Source organism: Larus michahellis, chromosome 6 (assembly GCF_964199755.1).
Source record: "Larus michahellis chromosome 6, bLarMic1.1, whole genome shotgun sequence".
In the NCBI taxonomy this organism is placed as follows: domain Eukaryota; kingdom Metazoa; phylum Chordata; class Aves; order Charadriiformes; family Laridae; genus Larus; species Larus michahellis.
In genome coordinates, this window is record NC_133901.1 from 31,102,064 (window position 1) to 31,123,916 (window position 21,853).

Genomic DNA, 21,853 nt, shown 5'->3' on the forward strand with positions numbered 1-21,853 from the left:
TGTTTTTTTCTTCTTTACTATTTATGCGTATACTCACGAAGTAAGGACCATTTGAGATTGCAGGTTTTGGAAGCATTTAGTCATGTGCAAATTATCGAATCAGGACATTGTGTGCACTTTCCTGTGATCCCAACATGTTCTGAGACATACTGTCTTTGATTTTTGGTTTCTCACAAGCAGGAGACTGCTGCCACTTCAGGTTGTTGTAGCACTAACAACACGGTTACTATTCCAAGCCTGTCTATGCAATACAAAGGAACCTGAGCATTCCTAAAGAGATTTTCCCAGTAAGGCTGGCTTCACAGATTTGCATTAAAATCCCCAGAGTTAACTAACTGAGTAATACTGCACTCCGGAGATTTACCTGACTAGTTATGACAGATGCTATTACACTTTTGAACAGAACTACAGCTTGCTAGCAGGTTACTTGCTAATGACATAAAACTTGCTACTTAAAAAAAAAAGGGGGTGGTGGTGGTGTGGTTGTGACATTATACAAAGGCAAAAGTAAAATTTTTCCTGCACAGCTCCCTGCATTTGATTCAGATAAAAGGAAAGCAAAAGACCATTGCCATTTTAAAATTTCTACCTTGTCCTAGTAAAGAAAAATATTAATGTTTAACAGTACGTTCAAATGAATGGGGCTTCATAGGCACTTGGAAACAGTTAAATTGTAGGATGCAGCTCAGGCAAAAACTGCTGACCCACTAGCTTAATGGGTTTTTTCGTCCTGAATAGGAGAAAAAACTTGAGGGTTTTGTTTCGGGTTTTTGTTAAGTTTGGCTTTGTTTTTTCCCTTCCCTACATGTTCTGCAAAACCAGGAGGCAGAAAAAGGGCTGCGTGTGCTGACGATACCCCAGAAGCAAACCATTTTCAGAAGCCCTCGTAAGGGCTGCCTGCAGTGTATGCGCAATTTATGGAGTTGTAGAGAAGCCTGGCTGTATTTAGATACAAAACGGCCAAAATCGCCTTTGTTTTTGCACGCGAGACCGTAAGCCGACAGCACTCGGCGGCTGCTGCGGCCCCGCCTGGGGGCGGCCCCGGCCGGGAGGCGGGTGCGGCGGAGCGCGGCTGGGGGCGCGGGTGCTGTGCCGCCGCGCGGGGAGCATGGTGCGGCTCTACAACCTGCACCCCTTCGGGTCGCAGCGAGTGGTGCCCTGCGAGCGGGAGCCGGCCCGCTTCTGCTGCGGCCGCGATGTCCTCTTCGTGGCCGGCACGGCGGCCAGCTGCCGGGTGGAGGCCTTCGCGCTGGGCGACCAGGGCCGCTGCGAGCCCTTGGGTTCCTTCGCCACGCTGGGCCCCGTGCTGCGCATGGCGCACAGCCAGGCAGGTCGGTGCCGCTCGGCTCGGGCGCCAGCGGCTGGGCTGAGGGGAGAGGCTGAGGGGAGAGGCCGCGCCGGGCCGGGCGGAGGCGGTCGGGGCAGGCGGCGGGCGCAGCGCTCCTCGGCCGCCGCGGCGCTGAGGCCGCGTTAGGGCCCGTCCCGGGCCGGCGCTGGGAGCCGTGCGGGCGCTGGAGGTGGCCGGGCCGGTGCGGGGTGCCCGGGCGGCACGGCGCTGTCTTTGCCGTATGCCCGCGGCCCCGTCGGAGCCTGGGCTCCTGCCCTCGCTGCCCGCGGGGCGGGCGGTCGCTCCGGCCGGGCCCAGGGCTCCTCAGGGATCCGCGACTTCCCCCGGGCTTCAGAGAACAAAACATTTTCCCGTTAATGCGCGTTCGTGGGGGAGGAAACACCTTGTCTGCAATCCCAGCTCCTGCAGTGCATTCGCTTTAGAGTTAGGCTGGACCTAGATCTAGAAGCCTTTTTTTTTAATGGTATGTGGAGTGTGTTCCACCCAGCAAAGAAACTTGCGCTTTGGCCATAATTAGAGAAAATCTGGTGGAAACTGTTTTTGGAATTTTAGGTAAGAGTTGAGAATGTAAGATGTTCTCTGTAATGCACTACAGCAGGTAAAGAAAGAGCTCAAGAACTGTGTCATCTAGTCCTTAAGTGTCTCATCAGTACCGCTGCTTTCTTTTAAGGAGACTATCTGGTGACAATTGAAGAAAAGAGCAAAGCCACTTTCCTAAGAGCGTATACGAACTGGAGGTGCATGTCTGCAGGGAGTTCTCGTGTTTGCGTTCGGATGGTTGGTCACAAGATGGAAGAGTCATACAGCGAAACCTTAAAAGAACAGATGTCAATTGTGGAAATGCCACTTTCAGATCCTCCCCTGTGCATTTCATGTTGTCCTGTAAACGGAGATCTTCTTGTGGGCTGCAAAAATAAACTAGTCATGTTCTGTTTGAAATATCTGGTCATAAACGAGAATTTGACTGTGCTAGACTTCGAACGCTCCTTAATTTTACACATTGATAACTTCATTCCTGCTGAAGTTGCATTTTGTGCCAGACATATAGCCGTAACAACAGAGCTGGATGTTCTGATCCTGAAACTGGAACTGGTCGAGCAAAGTGCAGACAGGACAGAGCAATGCGCACATAACGTTAGCACGCTAGAAAAACCTGTGGATGGAGGTAAGTACAGAATTTTTATTTTTTTTTATTTCCAAGAATCTGCTAACTCATTCCGGTTGTTCTCACAGTCAGCTTAAACAAGGTCATTGCCCTTCAGGAAATATTTCCTGATCATCTTAGGACTGTCAGCTGAATAGTCTAGTGCATGGAAGGTTGTACCACCTGCAGTTGGAGGTAACACAAATACGCCATCGTTCTGCAGACCCTTTCAGGACAGCGGAGCCTCTGCAGACAAAGAGTTGGGTCCCCGCTCTGGGGTGCCATCATGGTCCAGATCAAAGCGGTAGTAGTTCAGTGTGCTGTCTTCAGAAAAATTATTCCACCAGTGTCGCTGCCCAAATAACTGTGTCTCCTCTAAGGGACCGGTGGGAGGCCGAACGGAAGCAGCATCTCATGAAGCTTGAAAAGGACTGTGCATACTGACTTGGACATTTAAGAATGCTTCTGTGGTGACGTATGTGCACTTTTGTCAGATAGGGAAAGTATAAACTGGAATGTTCTTCGTAGAGTGAAGATGGGTCTTCACTCAGATAATGACATCTGCCACTAGTTGTTTTTATTTCTAAAGACCAAAGAGAAAAGTTCACATTATTTTCTGAATGCTGTTAGGATTTGTTTTCCAGAACTTAAGTGAGTTTAAGATAATGCAGCTTTCTATCATAGCTGCCTTTTCCTTCTTAAAACCTCTCCGGTGGAATGACACTTTTTGACAGCCAGCCCTTTGCAGCACAGATTGCCTTGGACTTGCCCTATGATGAACAGTTCACTAGTTCTTTTAGCAGCCTTGGCTCTTGGTTATTAAGACTGTTGAGGCTTAAATGAAGGATTGTTCTCATCTTCTGGCATCACTGTTTTCAAAATCTCATGGTTTGAGGTAGCCGATGCTAACTAGGTAGCTGTGATTGGGTATTTAATTGATACTGTGTCATATCATTTTCTTACTGCAAAATTGAATGGTTTGGACAATTAATATAGCATTTTCATTGTTAAGGTGTAAGAGATGAAGACCCTTCATCACATACTTCGCAGCTGGAATTAGATGAGTTCATCATATGTCAGAAGCCAGTGGAGCTGCTTGGGGAAGAAAGTAAGCTATGTGAGATACCCATCACGCTGGAGTCCACAGAGTTACCGACAGAAGACACAAAGCGCTTCCAAGTGCGGTATCTGCTTTTCAGGTATTACAAATGTATTTTCCCCATCATGAGTTAATTTACTACAAGAAACCGAAATAAGCTGTGGTTCACATGTTGTTGAAAGAAAAATCCTGGTACTTTGACTTCTGGGGTTTTTACAAGTTTTGGTGTGGCTTTTTTTCACTAAGCAAATAATGTGATACCAAAACCAGCCTGTTTTTTAATAGAATCAAATAATTGAGTTGGAAGGGACCTGCAGCAATCATCTAGTCCAACAGGGCTGACCCAGTGTTAAAGCAAATTATTAAGGGCATTGTCCAAATGCCTCTTAAACACTGGAAGGCGTGGGGCATCGACCACCTCTCCAGGAAGCCTGTTCCTGTGTGTGACCACCCTCTGGGTAAAGAAATCCTTCCTAATGCCAAGTCCAAACCTCCCCTGATGGACACAGCTTTGAACTGATGCAGTGAAATGCCGAAGTTAAGACTCAGAAGCCTTGGTGACTATTAAGCAGGTATTGTTTATTGCAGTGCCGGGCGCACAGGGGATTGCTCCACCTAATGTGCGCGGCGACTGATTTAGATGTACAGATTAAATACATGATATGTATGCATATTTACTAGTCTTCCAAGAAATGATTACCCATTCATTAACTCATTATTACAGGTTACTGCCCACTCCCGCATGCGCACAAGAGTCTCTCGGTGGTTTTCAGAGACATCTGGTGGTCGTTTACTTCCTCCACTCCTCTTCATCGTTGTGACTTGTGGGTGAACTGCAGGCCTCTGCTCTACTTCTTTATTCTTGCTGGCGCATCAAAAGTGTTAGTTTTGACTAGTCTCTGCATTCCTCAGTAACCCTGGGCCCCTTGTTTTGAGAGATAAGCTTCTACTACAAGGTTATATTGACCTAAAGCATTCTTTTTTAAAAAATAGGAGATAAGTTCTGACAGTACTACAACTGTTGCATCTGCTCTTTGTACAGCCTTAAGGCACCCAGTCTCTTAAATTAAGCTCCTACTTGAATTTACAGTTCTAATATATTAAGCACCTACTTCAATTAGTTTAAAGCTTTAATATAGCAAACCCTACTTCAGAACCATTTGCAAGCGTCCTGTCGCTGGATCCCAGGGAGAAGAGCTCAGCACCCCCCTCTCCACGCCCCCTCCTCAGGAAGCTGCAGAGCAATGAGGTTGCCCCTCAGCCTCCTTCTCTCACAACTAGACAAACCCAAGGTCCTTAGCCGCTCCTCACAGGACATGCCTTCTAGCCCAGCCAGCGGCTTGGTTGCCCTCCTCTGGATGCGTTTGAGGACCTTCACGTCCTTCTTGAATGGTGGGGTCCAGAACTTCACACGGTGCTCCAGGTGAGGCCGCACCAACGCTGAATACAGCAGGATGATCCCCTCTCTTGACCAGCTGGTTGTGCTGTGTTGGATGTCCCCCAGAATGCCATCTGCCCTTGGTGTCAGGGCGTGCTGCTGGCTCCTACTGAGCTGCTGCTGACCAGCATCCCCAGGTCCTTTTGTGCTGGGCTGCTCTCCAGCCACTCCGTTCCCTCCCAGTTTATACTTATGCCAGGCGTTACTCCTTCCCAGGCGCAGAATCCGGCACCTCATTCTGTGAAACACACCTTACTCTGAAGCGGTTTATGTTAAATTTAGGAATTTGGGATCTATTTAATCTGGGATTAGATATCCGTCTAATTTAGGATTAGGCATTAGGAAGGAATTCCTGACTGTGGGGGTGGTGAGACCCTGTCCCAGGTTGCCCAGAGAAGCTGTGGCTGCCCCATCCCTGGAGGTGTTCAAGGCCAGGCTGGATGGGGCTTTGAGCAGCTTGGTCTGGTGGGAGGTGTCCCTGCCCAGGGCAGGGGCGTGGAACTGGATGGTCTCTAAGGTCCCTTCCAACCCAAACCGTACTGTAATTCTATGATTCTATAAATTCTGTTATTGTTTAGAGAAGGATTTTAAAGGATTACGCACAAGACTGATCTGCAGTCCTGTCTGTGTGACCTTAATCAAGGTATTGCCTTCTGTTATTTATTCTGCAGCTTTCATCAGCTTCAGCTGAAGTGATACTTATTTGAGTACCTCTAAAAAAAAAAATTCTCCCTTTCTCCAGCTAGCAAAGGGAGTTTACGAAATATCTTAAGCGCTAAGAAACTATACTTTTAATTTTGTTAGTGAACAAAGCCATTAAACTTTTATCCCAAACTGAGGAAGAATTGCTCTGACAGTCCATCAGTGAATTCCAAAGCAAAGCAGGAAACAGGATGACACACAATAGGAAAGAAAAGCGGGATTGGAGATGGCACCATGTTACATATAGCTCAGTTGAATAAAAAGAGAGGCAGGGGCGAAAGGTTAAACTGAGGTTCAGATCATTTGGAACATGTCTTCCGGTGATCCCAGACTTTGACATGTGTCTTGTAGACAAGCAAAGAAAGAGGATTTTTGGTTGCAAGAACTCGAGATAGTTGTCTCTATTGTGCCACGTGCTTCTTGGCATTGCTGTGCTACTCACAGTAGTAGTAGGAGTGCACATTGTTGTGGAGTATTAAAACGCCAGCCATGCCTGTTACAGGCGGTGCTGTTTACTTGTCCAAAGTAGCTCATTGTCATTTCTCACTGAGGTCTCATGTTGCTGTTTTGGATTTTTTTCTCTAGACGTTTTACACCCGACCAGTCGCCTTTTGGGTTTTGTGAAGAGACAAAGCTGCACTCTGTTCAGCTGCTTCCTGTATACCGGACAGGTATATGGATATGCATGGATGCATTATGGCCTGTGTCATGGGAGACCTGGGAAAGGAAGGGGTGTCTTTGTATATTCTGTTTTGTATACTGTTTCTGTATAATTTGTTTTTAAATTAAGGTCTTTCCTTCCTTTTCAATAATTTAAACTGAGCTTCTGTTAACGAAAAAGTCTTCAAGTTTCTCCAAGTTCTGCATCAACCTTGAACTAAAATATCAGTTCACCACAACAAAAGAGGAAGACTAAATCAGCTTTTATCAGTTCTCTACTGATCAACGTTACGTCACAAAACAGTCACTCTTTACATCGCATTCATAAAATTATCCTCGGATGCTAGGCTGCCTCTCATTAGTGAATGCTGTAAATCAGAGTAGTAAACCTTAATAATCATTAAGATTATTTGTTTTCTTTCTAAGATAAGATTCTTTCCAATTCTAAGATTATTTACCTTTCTGCCAGGCTGTAATTAAAACCGCAAGGGATGAAGGCAGATTTTAGGGGCTCAGTAACACACGCAAGCTCAAGCCCCAGCAGACCCGTGGAAAAATTTAATGCTGTATGTTATCAGTCAGCTTTCCTGCCTGCTCACCCCGTTTGTGGTTGTCTGTCTGCCAAGTAGCAAAGCGCCATTTAAGTTGCAGCTGACTCAAGAGAATGAGCTGCTTGCCATTTAACTCCAGCAACCTTATCTTCTCGTGTCATCTGCGGTCTTTGACAAAGGCTCTGTAGAATCTGAACACAACCTTTACATGTGGCTTTGTAGATTAATCCTGCCATTCCCAGCCTTTCTTTCCCTACAGCGAGGACCTGTGTTTTGGTGCACTGCAGTTATGGATGAGCTCGCAAGCAGCTGTCTGAGATCAGGCCGATCGTTCAATCCATGGATGCTTCGTTGTGATGAATCTGCCAGGGCTCTCAGATTCTGCTACGTCTATAGAATTTCTTCACGCGGTGGTATATCCACACTTTTGTTAATAATGCCTCCAAATGAGATGACGTACAGATTTTTGATCTGCGCACTGATCTGACCTGTACACTGATCTTCGTGTAGTTCTTTTTCTCTTAACTAGCTACAAACAAAACCAGTCTGCAACCTGGGCAGGTCTGGTAATATCTTTTAGGCATCAGGCTCGCAAAGGAATTGCCAGGTTTTGATTTATGAGGCGTATAAAATGTCTTTCTAATTGTTACCTGTAGGAGGTTCCGTGACTGCCCATGAGGAAACTGAGAACGAGAGAGAACTACTGAGTCTCTTTTGCTTTTTCTCTTTACCTCACGTTGGATATCTCTACTCTGTTGGGAAGTTAGTAGAACTGATTTCTACTTATCAGTATTCGGAGAAGTCAGAGCAGGCAGTTCTCACTCCACAGTTCCTGCACGTCATTACAAGGTACTATGCTTATGATTTTACTGATAGTATTACTATGTTTCTCTATGCTGCTGCCTTTTTTTTTTTTTTTCTCCTTTCTTTCTCCTCTGATATATTCTTCATACCCTCCGGAACTCTCTGGGTAGGCTCATGTGGTAGTGCGGCACGCCCTCCTGCCTAGGCTTCAAGGCCCATTTCTACAAAGAAAGAAGATCTGATTCTGTGGTCTTGGCTACTTGATTTTTGCAAGTCTTCATTTTTTTCCTTCATCGTCGTGGTTTCTTCTTCCCCTCTAGTGAGAAACTGCAGTGTTTCACAGTGCGGTGCAGTGCAGCAGCAGCTCGTGATGAGGATCCATATATTGATACGACTGTGAAGGTGCGCCTGTTGTTATCTTGCTAAAAGAATGTGGGTAGTAGTACGGCGTTTAGTTTCCTTCTGAAATCCTGTTAGTTTCTGTTGGCCAAACCAATAAAATAACATCCAAAATTAATATTTTACTCACATATATGGCATATTGTATTTTAATTGTCTACAAATGTCTCAATGAAACAAGCTAGTATTGCCGTTTAAGACTCTAGACTATTCGTAGAAGGTTTTCAAAAACATCAAAAGCTATAAAATCACTTGTGTTTTAAACTAAATTCCATACTTTCCTTTATAAATCTGAATGAAGGGTGCAGTTTTTTCCTTATTGCAGCTGATGATGTTTCTCTCTCACAGGTGTCCTGAAGAAACCAGTTTTTTAACAGGAGTGTAGGCACTCAGACAAGTCTCCTACCAGATACTCGGTGCATGCTTTTTAGGAGGGCTTTTGATCCTTGGAGGCCTAGACTTTTCCTCTTCCTTAAATTGCTTATCAGTAGAAATCTGTTGAATTGTAAAGATTGAGATATACATTAATAAAAATACCAGGGAAGATAGACTGAAGTGTATTTTAAGTTAGCATTTAAGGATTTCTTTTGAGCATGTAGATAGCAGACATAAAGAAACAATGGGACAGTAGAAGTAGTATAAAATTTTCAAGAGCCGAACCTGTATTCTCTGCTCTCCATAGAGGTATTGAGATAAAGAATATAAACACATGACACGATCTGTCTTGTCCCTTCTCCAGTCTCAGCTTTCTGTGTTTTCACTGTGGGTTACAGGCTCAGTTATTTTGAGACACACAGCTGTAACTGTGTAGTTGCTTTGAAGAGTGAAATGATTTTATTTTTTTTTTTTACCCTTTGTTAAATTATTTATGCCATAGTTTTAAAGTATTTTTATTCCTGTTTAAGTGAAGCACTCAAAAGTTAGGAAAGCCAGTGAATGTTTTTAATGTCAGATCATTGGTCAAAGATTACCTATTTTCATAGTTTTCTTTTTTTATTTTTTTTTTTATTTTATTTTATTTAAAGACTCAAAATAAATACTAGCTGAAATTGCAAAACACTCACTTTCCTTTGTAGGCTTGTCCACCTGTCGCACTGGATGTCTGCACATTAAGAATGCAGCTTTTTATAGGACCCAGAGCTATCTGTCATTTCAAAAACCATATAATTCTTTTGACTAAGGCGGACTCAGAAGACATTACTGAGAGAAGAAAGCCTACAAGAAGGATGCTGTAAGGATTTGTGTCTTTTGGGGAGATGGTATTTATAGCTCTGTGTACAGTGCTGAATTTGTGGGTGTTGGAGTTTTAGAGAGGTTCCTCTGTGGAGAAACTGTTTGGAAATAATTCCCTAGTTAGTGCACGAGAACAGAAATCCAGCGCTTTTTTTTTTCTTTTTTTTTTTTTCTCCAATTCTACTGTATTAACTGACATATAGGAAATGAGGGTGGGGTCACAAATGCTTGAAATCAACAAAATAAGTTACTTAAGATTGTAAAAAACTTAACTTTCGTAAATAATGTTGAAATAATGTTACTAAGAACATACCTGCTATGGAGAAGAAAAAAATCTTTATCCTTAGGAACAAAAATATGTAGGAGTACCGAAGCTACAGGCTAACAAAATGTGCTGTAGCACAAAATGAGAATGTCTTACATTTGGCTAAGGGTTCTTTCCAAGACAAGTTACGAACATCACTATAGTAACCCATGACAAAAGAAGGACTGGACTTTGGCCCAAGATACTCTTACAGGATGTATGTAGCTAGAGGCATTTGAAACTTTTTATCTATTTCCATGAGAACTGCTATTCCCATTCTTTTTGGAGGGCTTTTCATAAAACAGCTAAACAGCTATCCTAAAACAGCTGTTCAGAAATCACATTTGTTCTAAAGTTGGTTCAAGTTCATTAACAAAAGTGGGACAGCTATAGTTGATGGAAGAGTTATTGGAACCAGTATTTCTTGAAGCCTAGAACAGACATTATTCAGGAGAAGATGAGGATAAGTCCATCAAGGAGAATGGTAATTCAAAATACTGTAGTTCTCTGTGTATACAGCACAGTTTCTTCTGCTAGTTGTGTTGTTTCAAAGATTGTTGTTGGCATTTGAGGAAGATACGCTTTTTGTCTTCTGTAAAGAACATCAGTTGAACAAATACTAGTCTACTTAACACCATAATTTGAAAATGAAGATGTAAGTATCCCAGAACAGTTAAAACCAAACTCCCAAAAAAACAGAACAAAAGGAGTTTGTGTTTTCTTACAGTGTTTTAACCTTAGGGCATTACATTACACATGTAATGCATTAGAGTAAAAGCATTCAAATATTTTTCTTGTGCCATGTCTTGGCAAACACTTTAATAGAGCTGCAGGGGCAGCTGCAGTAAGTCCTTACAGAAAGTAAGTAAACGTCATAGCTAATTTGAATTACTTACCTTTATGTAAATATCTGATACTACCTGGTCTTAAGCCCGGGAGAAGATGTAGTGGATAGTTTTGATGCTGTTCCTCTATACGAAGATGCCTATCCCCGTTTTGTTATTAGCCATTATGACTAAAATTCACAACGTAACTGTCAAGCATTTAGGAGCCTGCAAACATACTTCTTTATGCATTTCAGTTATTGAGTGAGTGGGGGGTTTTTGCTGCATAGTGTTTATTTGGACACTGACAACTCAACTCTTTCTTTCTCTCTAGTTCCAGAAAGGCTGACAGCATCAAATCCAGAACAAATTCTGAGTCAGAGCCTGGCTGGAATTTATATATTATAAACACTGTTTCAACCATTCAGCTTTACAGAGAAATGGTATTGCCCAACTCCTGCTTTTGTTGTTTGGTGACTAAAAATAAGTACTGTTAATTAATCTCTGATGCATGTCATTGCTGAATATAACGTAGTGTATTTCTCATGAATAGCGTATAATCCTGTTTCAAATGACTGCTGCCCTCATTGGAATTGTTCCTGTATATTCTTAATTTTCGCCAGCAGCCTAAGTCTATCCTGTGTCTGTTCTAGGTAGATTATAGTAGAACGTATGAAAATGTAAAAACTGAGAGTTGCATCCATCTTCTAAGTGAGGCTCACTTACTGGTCAGAGCAGCTATGATGGACCCTAGTTTCCTTAAATCAGATGAGAAAGAGGAACTTCTAAGAGCGTTCAGAGAAAGTTGTGCCTTCCTAGGAGACTGCTACAGCAGGTATGTTTTAGATGTCAGAGTGATACTAGATGAGCTTTTGTTTCCAGTAGTGTAACCTTAAAATGAAAATCCATCAGTCTTTGCTGTTTTACGTTAGTATCATCGCATATGTAATATAAATCGTTATGTTCTATGAAAACAGCTTAATCTAGTCGTCTCTGCAGTATCTGGTTGTCTTCGTTGTCATTGATTACAGAATACAACATTATGTTGAATATTAGCTATGTATTTGCAGATACCGGTGTGTCTGCAGCTTTGCTGGATGTATTATTCTAGCTCTTACAAACAGTGATGGCGAAAGTGTTGCCCTTAGTTGTTTTGTTCTTAGTTTCCTTCGTCTCTGTTGCCTTCAGGTTTGACACAAAGGATTACCACCTTGCTTTGCCATACTACAGAATGTCAGGTTTATCCATGACTGAAGTTTTAAAGAGACTAGTTTCAGAAGGTGATGAAATACAGACATATGAGAGAGGACTTATATTTTACTTAACTCATTCTCTTAATGAAGACTTAAATGAAGAATTAAGTAAGGTAGAAACAAGTGTTTTTTTCTTAATCTATTGATTTAGTTTTTATTTTTAAGAACTGTGTATCAAATTTTAATTAAATTCCCTTTGAAAATGCTGAGCTGCTGATTTAGTTTCACCGTTGTTCTTTTTCACATGGTTTTTATTTTCCCGTTTTTCTTGACAAAATAGCAAACAGCACCTGCGATGCTTTGGGCTGCTTTTGAGTAGCATATTATGGGCTTGGCTATCACGATGCAAATTGCTAATGACCTAATTGCTGCTTGCAGACAGGGGCACTTCTGTTTTAGGAAAGCTCTGCCACAAATTTCTTTCATCTCCCCTTTCTGTAACAAAACAAATTGTTTCTTTGAACATTGCCAAATTGTACAGGTTGGTAAAACCAATTCACTGTGGTGGTGGATGTTCTCTTAGCACCCCAGAATATGGGTTGAGTCCCTGCTGGTTAGAGATCCTTTACTTTTACCAGGAGGGAGGAAAGAGGCAGGAAAGGCACTGTGATTTGATAGCTAAGCTGTTCTGTCTGTTTTATAAAAAAAACAAAACAACCCCCTGCCCCCCAAACCCCACAATATTTTCATATGCCATAGAAGACTGTATATCTGGAAAGGTCTAAACTGTCAAATGGCTTTTATTTTAATAGGAATCAGCAAATAAAGTTCTCCGAATATTCTGTGTTGCTGACCCTGTGCAGCTGCCGCATATCCTCTGCAGCCCCTGCATGACAAACGTATGTCCTTTGACAGCTGTGAAGTATCTTCAGAAAGTAGAAAAGATGATGCCATCAGTGGTCCTGACACTTAGTAAGGCTTTCATGGCTCTGAAAATGGGAGACCTGGTGATGTATGAACACGAGATGGACTCCTATAAGGAGGTAAAGTACGCCGAAAGCATGAGCTATTCACACTTTGCAAAGGCTAAGTCAGTAGGTTTGGCTGGCAGTTGTATTTTACAGTAAAATAAACTTTCAGTTACTCCCCTTCCCCCTGATGTGCAGTATAGGCTCCACTGAATGTCAGCAATGGCAGCAGAATCGAGGGCTGGCATATACTGGGACTGTACTGTTTACCCTGCAGGGAGGGTAGTCTTAGCTTGCCAAAGCCTTACTAAATACGCAAATGTTTTGAAGCTGTTAATTCTTGATAAATTAAATGCTGTTTACTGGGGTGTAACAAGGCATCGCTCTTCAGCAGTATGGCAGGGTTGTATAGGAGCATTTTTACACCTCTCCACCTGTAATTGATATGTGATATGCCCCTGAAAATGCCATCTGTTTGTCCTTATAAAATTGCTCTTGGAGGGGAATGTCCATGGTGCACACAAACTACAGTGTCTGTATACCGTTTCCCATCTTATGTGGAACCAAAGTACTTAACCCTTAGTAAGATCAGATCAGAACCTACTTCAGTGCTATCAAGGCAAGAATTCCGTATTAATGAGGGAAAAATGTTAGTGAAGTAGTCTCTGCCATACATGTTCACGTGTGCTCTTTAGACTGAGACCAGTCTGTGAATTACTTCTTGTTATGGTTGATGAGCACTGTCAGAATATTCAAAGGTGACAGAGCTTGAAGTACAGACTCTTTCTGAGAGTGAGATGTTGCAGGTCTAGAAACTTTTAAAATGAACTGATAGCTGTTTCAAAGTCAGGTATCATGCTTTGGTTGGAGAAGTCCTGGAGAGCTTTCAAAGTTAGCAGTTTTTGAATTGCAAGGTGGGAGCTGTGGAGAGTTGTTTCAACAACGACATTCAGCACCACCTGCTTTCTAACCATTTGCAGCACCATCAAGTAAAGTTGCCGTGTTGTGAGCAAACGTGCACCTTCCACTGCATGGATGTTATTTAGAAAACAAGGTGGCTGGGGTTTGCGTGTTGGGTTTTTTCCTTTTTGTTTCTTTTTAATCGGAGCTATTAAAAAAATGTTCTATTGCACCTCACCTTTAAAAAGCATTTTGTTGCAAAGTAGAAACAACAGCAGTTTCAGAAAGATAAAGAAAGGAAAGATAGTTTGTAAGCATAGCGGGGTGAAATCTGAATTTACTCCTAGGTCTACCTTATATTTCCTGTGTAATTCATTTAATCTGCCTGGGCATCATTTCCCCACTGTCTTTTAAAGTGGAAATAGTATCTTGTCATGCTTACCTTCAAAAGCACTCAGATATCCAGAAACAGCTTACTGTTGCACATAGTGCAGAACATTGTGATCATTGTTTCAGGGGTATTTTCAAAATAAAAATCATACTTCAGCGAAGTAGTCTACTGAAATTTAGCCAAGTAGTCTATTGAAATTTCAGCCAGGGATTTTTCAAAACACCATGTGTATTGAATATTTTGGGTTTCACAGTGAAATCTGTCTGTCTTATACGTACAGTAACTCCAGATTTCAACAGCATGTTCCTTGCAGTGTTGAGGCAAATGACCTATTGCTGCTCCGGCACACGGGTTGGAGCTCGGTCTCTGGAGAGCTGGTCTGTCAGTTGCAGGAAGGGTTTATTTCCGTGCCCTGACTTTCCTTCATTTCATCTGTCTAAACTTCACTGCCTGAGGAAATTCGGAGTTTGCTCTGTTGAATCATATGTGGATTGAATTCTTTACCTGATTTATATCTGACTATGTTTGTAGACGATACTGGCCTGTGGCTTCATTGGGCAACCAAAACTCTTGAGACAGCATAAGGAAGGAATTGTTATTCCAACGGAGTTTGCTGTTCACCTGAAGGAGATGCAGCCGGGTTTACTGGTGGCTGCCATTGTGGCTTTACATGAGAACAATAAAATTGAACTGGAAGAAGCAGATACCTTTTTCAAGGTTGGCCTGTGGTAATTTTTTTGCTTCTGTTTTTCTCATACTGATGTTGTTACGGGTAAGCAAAGCAGCCTTGGTCACTCCTTCACTCACATTTCAGCATTTCTTCATAAAGAAGGAGATGAGGGTTATATATATTCCAGTCATGCTAGGTAACTATAGAGTCAGAATCTCAACCTTCTGGAAAGAAATACTGGTTAAATCAAGAAAAAAAATAATTACGTCCAGTTCTTTGTTTTGACCATGTCATTTGAGTGGAGAATACCCTGATCTCAGAGATCTTTCAGTGTCTTCCTAGTAACTGGGCTTCCTAAGGCTACTGAAATTTAACAGAATTTAAGTAAATCACTTCCTTAAGCTCCTTCCGCATCAATCATTAGGATTGAAACATGCTTCTAAAGAATCAGACTTAAATATGAAGGCATATAATGTTCTGATGTTCTGTATAATCTGAACAATGAGTAGGTCTCTGCAGTTTATGAGAAGAATTAAATAGAGTATTTTTTCTGATGTCACTGAAGTTTTCTTTACTTACGTTGGGAATAGACAAACTCTTTTTCTTTTCTCCACAATGAATAACATTGTTCGGATCAAAACCAGGTATTCTTCAGTGTAGGTATGTGGCAGTCTTGTATCTGTTACTGTGAAAGACCTGTATCAGAAATTGTTTAAAGCCAGTTGGAAACCAAGTAAAAGTCTCTTTCGCTGGCACACCAGACCTTAAAGCATCTCCCTTGTGAGTCTTACCATTTATACCCAACTGAGCTACACAGCATCTCTTATCACAGCCTTTAGATCCTTCTTTCGCAGACACCTGCTTGGCTATTGGCATATATAAAATCCTCCAAATTAGCAGTCTGCAAATACCTGCTGACAGCGCTGACGTCTCTGGTAGTGGAGTAAATCTTGAAGAAGAAATCAAATCTATCGTTTAGAATTGATTACCTTACTTTTACTTTCCCTAGCACTGTATTATGTAGAATCACATCTATCAGAAAAACATCAAGACAAAAAAGGAACCAAAATTCTGCTTCTAGTAAAAGTGAAAAAACGTTCTTCCTGCCTCTTCTTACTTCTGCTGCTAACAATTACCGTCGTCTCTGCTAAGTTCTGTCTTCTAATGGTTTTGTCCTTAGGTGTTGTGTAGTAACAGTGAAAACACCGTTCCTCAGCTCTTGGTGGATTTCTGGGAAGCTCTTCTTGTAGTGTGCTCTCAGGAAGAAATACTTCAGGAGCTTTTATTGAGGGTTACTTCTCAGTATGTTTGGAGAATATCAAAGCAGCAACTTCCTGAGACCAAGCCGCTGAAAACAACAGAGGATCTGGTAAGTATACCACCCAGAGGAAGCTTTGTGACTGCATTGTCCCTCCAAAATCTATCCAAATACTATCCTTAATATTTTAATTCTGGACAGTTTATCTCTCTATTGCTGGCTCTGGGGAGTCCTACTCTTTGGGGACATTTACAAATACACTTCCAATAGGAATCTTGGCTCTGGACAGAAATAAGAGCTAAAATGAAAGGATGAGAGTTTGTCAGGTGGACTATTTGCAATTTTATAAAGCTGACTAAATGAGAAAAATGTGTGAATGATGAATTTTAAAGGATCTTGAATGGAAAATCTGAAATACAGAATTAAATAGAAGTTTCCGGTTTATTTGTTACTAAATTGTATGAACCAGAAGAAAGAGTGGCTGCTATTCAAAATGATGCTATTTGAGAGCAAAATCTTCCTCATTTATGGTGGGTTTCACATGGAACTGTCACTACCAGAAGTATTTCTTTTATTGCAACTTGATTCTTTCTTGTATAGATAAACTCCTGTAATCATTTTGGGTTGATTTTCCCATGGGTAACTTCGATAATGTCAATGGGCACTCCATCTGATAAAGATTACCATGAAGATATCTCAAAACTACAGGTATGAAACCCTTAAATCTTACTGTTTGCAGCTTAGATCCGTTCTGCAAATGTTCGTGTATGTATGAACAACTTTCCGTAGCGGACTCCACTCCTCCTTCTCCCTGAGATTATCCAAGTTGAACTAAAAGGCCCATTAGAATGGTGGAAGAAAAAAATACAAGATATGGCGATAACAATGATATTTACATTTGCAGTCCACTCTAAACTTGCTTTCTGAGTTTTCAGTAACATTTATTAAAAGAAATATTATTTCAAAATTATTCCGTTAAGTAAAGGCTTCTGCTCTAGGGTTATGGTTAGCATTATTTTTTTTTTTTTGGCAAAGTTTGTCTTAAATCTCAACAATGCTTTTTCTTCTTGTCTTCAGTCTCTTTTATGTAGTCAGTCAATCGATATAGCTTCAGCTCTGCCTGTCTTGGAGCCTCTGACAGAGGCTGGCGATGTCGGCCTCACCATCCGTGTGCTCTGCAGTACCCGTCTCGGCAAGTACGAGGAAGCCATTGAGCAGCTTCTCGAGAAGTGTCCTGATGCAGCTGTATCGTACGCTCAGCACGAGCTGAAAGATGACAATCGGGTGAGCTACTTCCATTAAAGTTGTTCAGTTTTGTTGTTTTGGTTTTGTTGGGGTTTTTTTCTAACTAAAATGCTATTGTGTACAGACAGACTCTGGATGGATCAAACAGCCCAGCTTTCAGACAAAGTAAATTGCCTAGCTTGCTTTGCACCTCTTGCTTGGCGTTTCAATTCCATAACTCAGTCCTCACTAATTTTAATGGATTTTTTTTGCCCACTTTCTTCTGTGACTTCTTGTGTTTGCTCTAGTAAATTTAAAGCATAGTCTTTTCAGATGGGACAGTGCCTCAGGAAAGGGAGAGTAATGTATTCCTTTTTCCACTGTAAGTGAAAAACTAGCTAGTTTCTCACTAGTCAGTGTTCTACATGTTTTGACACTGTGGTACAAAATGTGACATTTTAGTGATAAGCTAACTGGCAAGAGAATATGCTCCTTCAAATAAAATCACATGTAAATGTGTTTTTCCTGTGTTCTAGTGGCATCTTCTGACCTTATAACATCAGAACGGTACTGCCGCACTAGTGGAAAGATGATGTTCTTTATGTCCTGTTTTCCCTTTAGGTCTCTGTACAGTTTTAATTTTGGAACTGATTTTGTTCCAGTGTTCCAGGAGTAAAGGAGTTTACGTCCATTTTGCATCACAGCTACTCAATTAATTGTACAGTTTTGCTAGCCAGAGTCAGCAAAGGTGATCCGCTACCAGATGGACGTACTAGAACAGATTTGTGCTTTTTATTCAGATGTGGAAATAGTTTTCTTTGATTGTTTCCACGTTAGTTAGAGCTGAATGTGAGGCTGCAGTACTGAGTGTGCACACGGGTGGAAGAAAAGAGATGACACATTTAAAAGGAAGGAAGGAAATCTCTTCCTCTCTCTTCATTCTTATCAACAAAATTATACACAAAAGATAATTCACTGCTCCAGCTGTTGGAAGTAGACAAATCAGGTCAGGAGACAGAGCAGTGTCCTTGCTGTAGTGCTTTTCACACTTTGCTTGGAGCTGTTTGGAGGGAAAAACCTTAATCTTCTGACTGCATTAGTCTTGCTAATTATGTGACTTTTTTCCTCTTATAAACTTTTATCTATAGAGGCACTAGGGGGCACTGTGTAAAAAAATTTTCGAGCATAGAAAGATTGCACTGAAAATTGAAAATACAACATGTGCAAAACCACTGCATTTCAAAGCATTATATAAATTAATTATTGAGTTCATCGTAACCTACCTGTCTCTGTACACATCTGAGCTTAGTTCAGTGTATTATTTTTAGCAGGTCTTTCATACTCTTACTTGCAGCGCTTGTTAATTTACACTTTTGTTGTGGGTTTTTGTGGATTAGGCTTTGTGGTGGAACAAGCTGCTTCCTGAACTTTGCAAGAGAGCCAGACTCACTGGAAATGACTGCCCTGTTCTTATTTCATCACTGAAAGGTAAATCAGTTGATTGCAGCTCAACTCCGGAAGCCTTTGTACGTCATCTGACATTCTAAATACTGCTCAGGTGATGGACTACGGATGTGATAATTTGGAAAAAAAAAGGGGGGGGGGACTTTTTTCTACAGTTAAAGCTAATGCAGCTCAGCAGGCTTTCTAGTCACCAGCACAGGATTTTGCAATGTACAGTCTGTTTGCTGCCTCATATAAAAATCACGACATTTATTTTGTATTGAAAACAGGTAAATTGTGGGGAGCTTATAATTGTGGAAATTCCTATATAGGTCAGGAATGGACGCCATTAAAACCCCTTACTAAATAGAACTCACAGATAGTAATTGGGGGTATTTTAGGCTAAATGACTATATGGTTCTAAGCAATGACAGTGTAACAGGCTGCTGTTGATAAACCTGTGGGCTTTTAAGTGTGTATTGATGATTAGGTCATAGACTGAAAAAAACACAATGTGTTACTACTAGAAGTAGAGAAACCAAGCCCAGTAGTCGATGTAGTCCTATTACATGTTTGTAGGAAGGCCATAATATTGTGTATAGAGGAGGGGCCAGTGCATTTGTTTTGATAGAATAAGATTGAATAAAGCATATATATTTTTTTATTTTTTTTTTTTAAACCCGCAATGTAATGCCTGAGGGTAGAAAAACAGCATTACGGGGTTGCATTGTGCAGCACAGTTGCCATGCTCTATCATAAAGTTCTAGTTTCTAGTGCTGGCGGTTTGTTCATTTGAAACATTGTTTTCACGCAGTAACTGTGCTGTAATTGCTTAAGAACATAATACTAAACAGATCGCTGGGAGATGCTGCTCGCAGAACTTCCCATTTTACAGACGTGCTAAGTTACGGTGCTAGTGCAGATGTCTAGGGCTTCCTTTGCATTGGATACAAAACACGTCAAGTACTAGATCAGACTTCCGTAAGCATCAGTGCCAGACGTAGACCTGAGTCAAGGCAGAGGTATGGTTTTAATCTAAGACATAATTTCAGTTTACTTTTGAGATTTCCTATAGCTGTATAGTGTCTCAAATTTCATTACAGTTGCAATATGTAGATAATTTGATGACTTCAGTTAGTAATTACATTGTTAATGTTTTTTTGTTTCTTTGTTCTAAAACCAAAATACCTAAAAAAGATTTTTCTCCCCTGCTCTGGGCAGAAACTTTATCAGTTGTTGCAATGGAGCTGGAACTAAGGGATTTCCTCAGTCTTCTACCAGAAGATGGAACTGCAGCATTTTTCCTGCCACACCTGCTTCACTGCAGCCAAAGGAAGCTGCTGACCTAAACCAAGGAAAGTCTACTATGCGCTCAAACACAAGGGATGTGCTGGAATGAAAAAGTAAATGAAACGAACAGTAGAACTACGTATAAGGTCCTGTGGGACGTATAAGGTACAGGGACTGTAAATCAGCTTATTTCTCAGTTGAAACCTTACGACAGCTAGCGAATGGCAGCTGTTGTCTGAGGCAAAGCATCTGTTTTGAAGCTAATACTGTTATGCTCTGACGGAGGCAGCAGACCAGAACTGGAGGGTGGTTGGACTGGTAAAAGCACAGCTATTTGGCTCTTGGGCAGGGTCGCTCATCTTCTCCATGAGGGTGAACTTACGGCCAAGGCAGCTAAAAATACAGACTGTACAGAGCGCTGGGGCATGCAGTGCTCACTGAAAGTACAGCAGTCCCAGTTCTGTGTTAGCTGGTTGGAGCACTGAGCTGAGGAGGAGTTTAAGCTCCGGCATGTGGCTGACGGTAGGAGTGCGTGCCTTACGCTTCCAAGGGGAACTGGGCCCCACTTACATTCCCTTGAATTCCAGCTGGCAAAACCACTCAGCTGTTCTGTTGTCTTAATTACATACCCATGCAAGTGTTACACTGAAGATGTTTTTGTCTAGCACTTCACAAAAAAAGGCCATAAATCAAAGAGAAAGAGAAGTGTTCCCAAGGGCAGTGGAAGATACAAACTTCTGCTTGCTTGCTCTTTTTTGTTTTCTTTCTTCTCCTGTTGTGCTCAGTCAGTAGACAAGTATTTGAAGTATCACTAGGTCACAAATCCAGCTGAAAACTCATTTCTTCTAGGTTTTTTTGGTAAGCATCTCAGGTACTAGTGCAGGTATGTACTGCTGTTTGTCTTTCCAGAAAACATCCTTCTGTTCCTTCAGCTAGAATTCAATCATAATAAACTGTCACAGTGTTTATGACCTTCTTGTGAATGCAGTTTGGTTCTTTGAGACTCTACCACAAATAAAACAATGACTCCATGATCCCATAAACATCTAAAGGCCTAATTAGCTGACATCGACTCTTATCAAATCCATTTTCACTGGAGCTGTAATGCTACTTAAACCTGTAGAAGTGAATCAGAAGAGATCATCTACATTACAAATAAAATACATTTTTAAAAAAAGGAGAAAGAAAAAAAAATTAACTTATCTATGTAGGATTCCTGCTATAGCCAAAATCAGTGATCTAATTTACTAGTAGGGGTTATGCTGATTTCAGTGAAATCTTTCTACCGTAAAAAAGGCTAAAGAGATTTAGACTTGTTACAGAGAAGCAGCTTCCTTTGTTCTGGTAGCTGTAAAGCCCACGTTTTGTTTTGCCTGTCTGTCCCATACGTCCTTCCCTCTCTTCACAGGGTCTAACCTATGTAGATTTCGGCTATTAAACCATAACTGGATGGCATGGACGATGCCTGCTCTTACTGCTTTCATTTTTGACCAGCATTGGTCACGCACTAATACTGCTGCTTAATTTGCCCAGGTCTGCACTACGTAACCGACAGCAAAAGGCCATTCATCAGAGCAAAGCTCTCAGGTGTAGTAGTCACCAAATTTTGTCCTTCACTGTCTGAATTTCATCAGACTTATTTCAGCATAACTTTGTCTGTCGTAATTATTTTTATAACAGAAAAACAAAAACATCTTGTGCAACCATCATCCCTCGGCCATTGCATCTTTTTCACTATCTTAAAAGATGCTACTGGATAAAATTTAAAAATAATTCAATGGAGATAACAGAACTATTTTTTTTAGCTGTTTGAGTATATGACAGTGTATATATTTTAAGTGTGAACCTAAAGTGATAACCAAATTTCTGTTTTCCAAGCAATAACTACTAACATATCTGACTAGTAAAATGTGACAGCAGATACCTAAAACAAATTTCGCTGTTACAGTGTTATTTACAAACTTTTTAAAAAAAAAAAGTAATTACATTTTCATTTGTCTCTTCTGTGTT

General features: G+C 41.3%; 1 protein-coding gene across 1 annotated transcript; it reads left to right on the plus strand.

The window, feature by feature from the left end:
- Positions 1-1,046: 1,046 nt before the first annotated feature.
- HPS3 (HPS3 biogenesis of lysosomal organelles complex 2 subunit 1) lies at positions 1,047-20,814 on the plus strand. The gene is made up of 17 exons (XM_074593257.1): positions 1,047-1,331; positions 2,019-2,513; positions 3,505-3,691; positions 6,317-6,402; positions 7,599-7,791; positions 8,067-8,148; positions 9,222-9,376; positions 10,841-10,949; positions 11,160-11,341; positions 11,695-11,872; positions 12,512-12,742; positions 14,490-14,675; positions 15,809-15,997; positions 16,487-16,594; positions 16,964-17,170; positions 18,508-18,598; positions 19,775-20,814. Exons 1-17 carry the CDS (start codon positions 1,109-1,111, stop codon positions 19,900-19,902), a joined length of 3,030 nt encoding a protein of 1,009 aa, XP_074449358.1. The 5' UTR covers positions 1,047-1,108; the 3' UTR covers positions 19,903-20,814.
- The last annotated feature ends 1,039 nt before the right edge of the window (positions 20,815-21,853 follow it).

What these genes read in the sequence shown, in the direction of transcription:
- HPS3 (XM_074593257.1), top strand. Translation starts at nt 1,109, where the DNA reads ATGGTGCGGCTCTACAACCTGCACCCCTTCGGGTCGCAGCGAGTGGTG. An exon ending in TAAATGAAGAATTAAGTAAG is followed by an intron (nt 11,873 to 12,511) that starts GTAGAAACAAGT and finishes TTATTTTAATAG; the next exon opens with GAATCAGCAAATAAAGTTCT. An exon ending in AAGATATCTCAAAACTACAG is followed by an intron (nt 16,595 to 16,963) that starts GTATGAAACCCT and finishes TCTTGTCTTCAG; the next exon opens with TCTCTTTTATGTAGTCAGTC.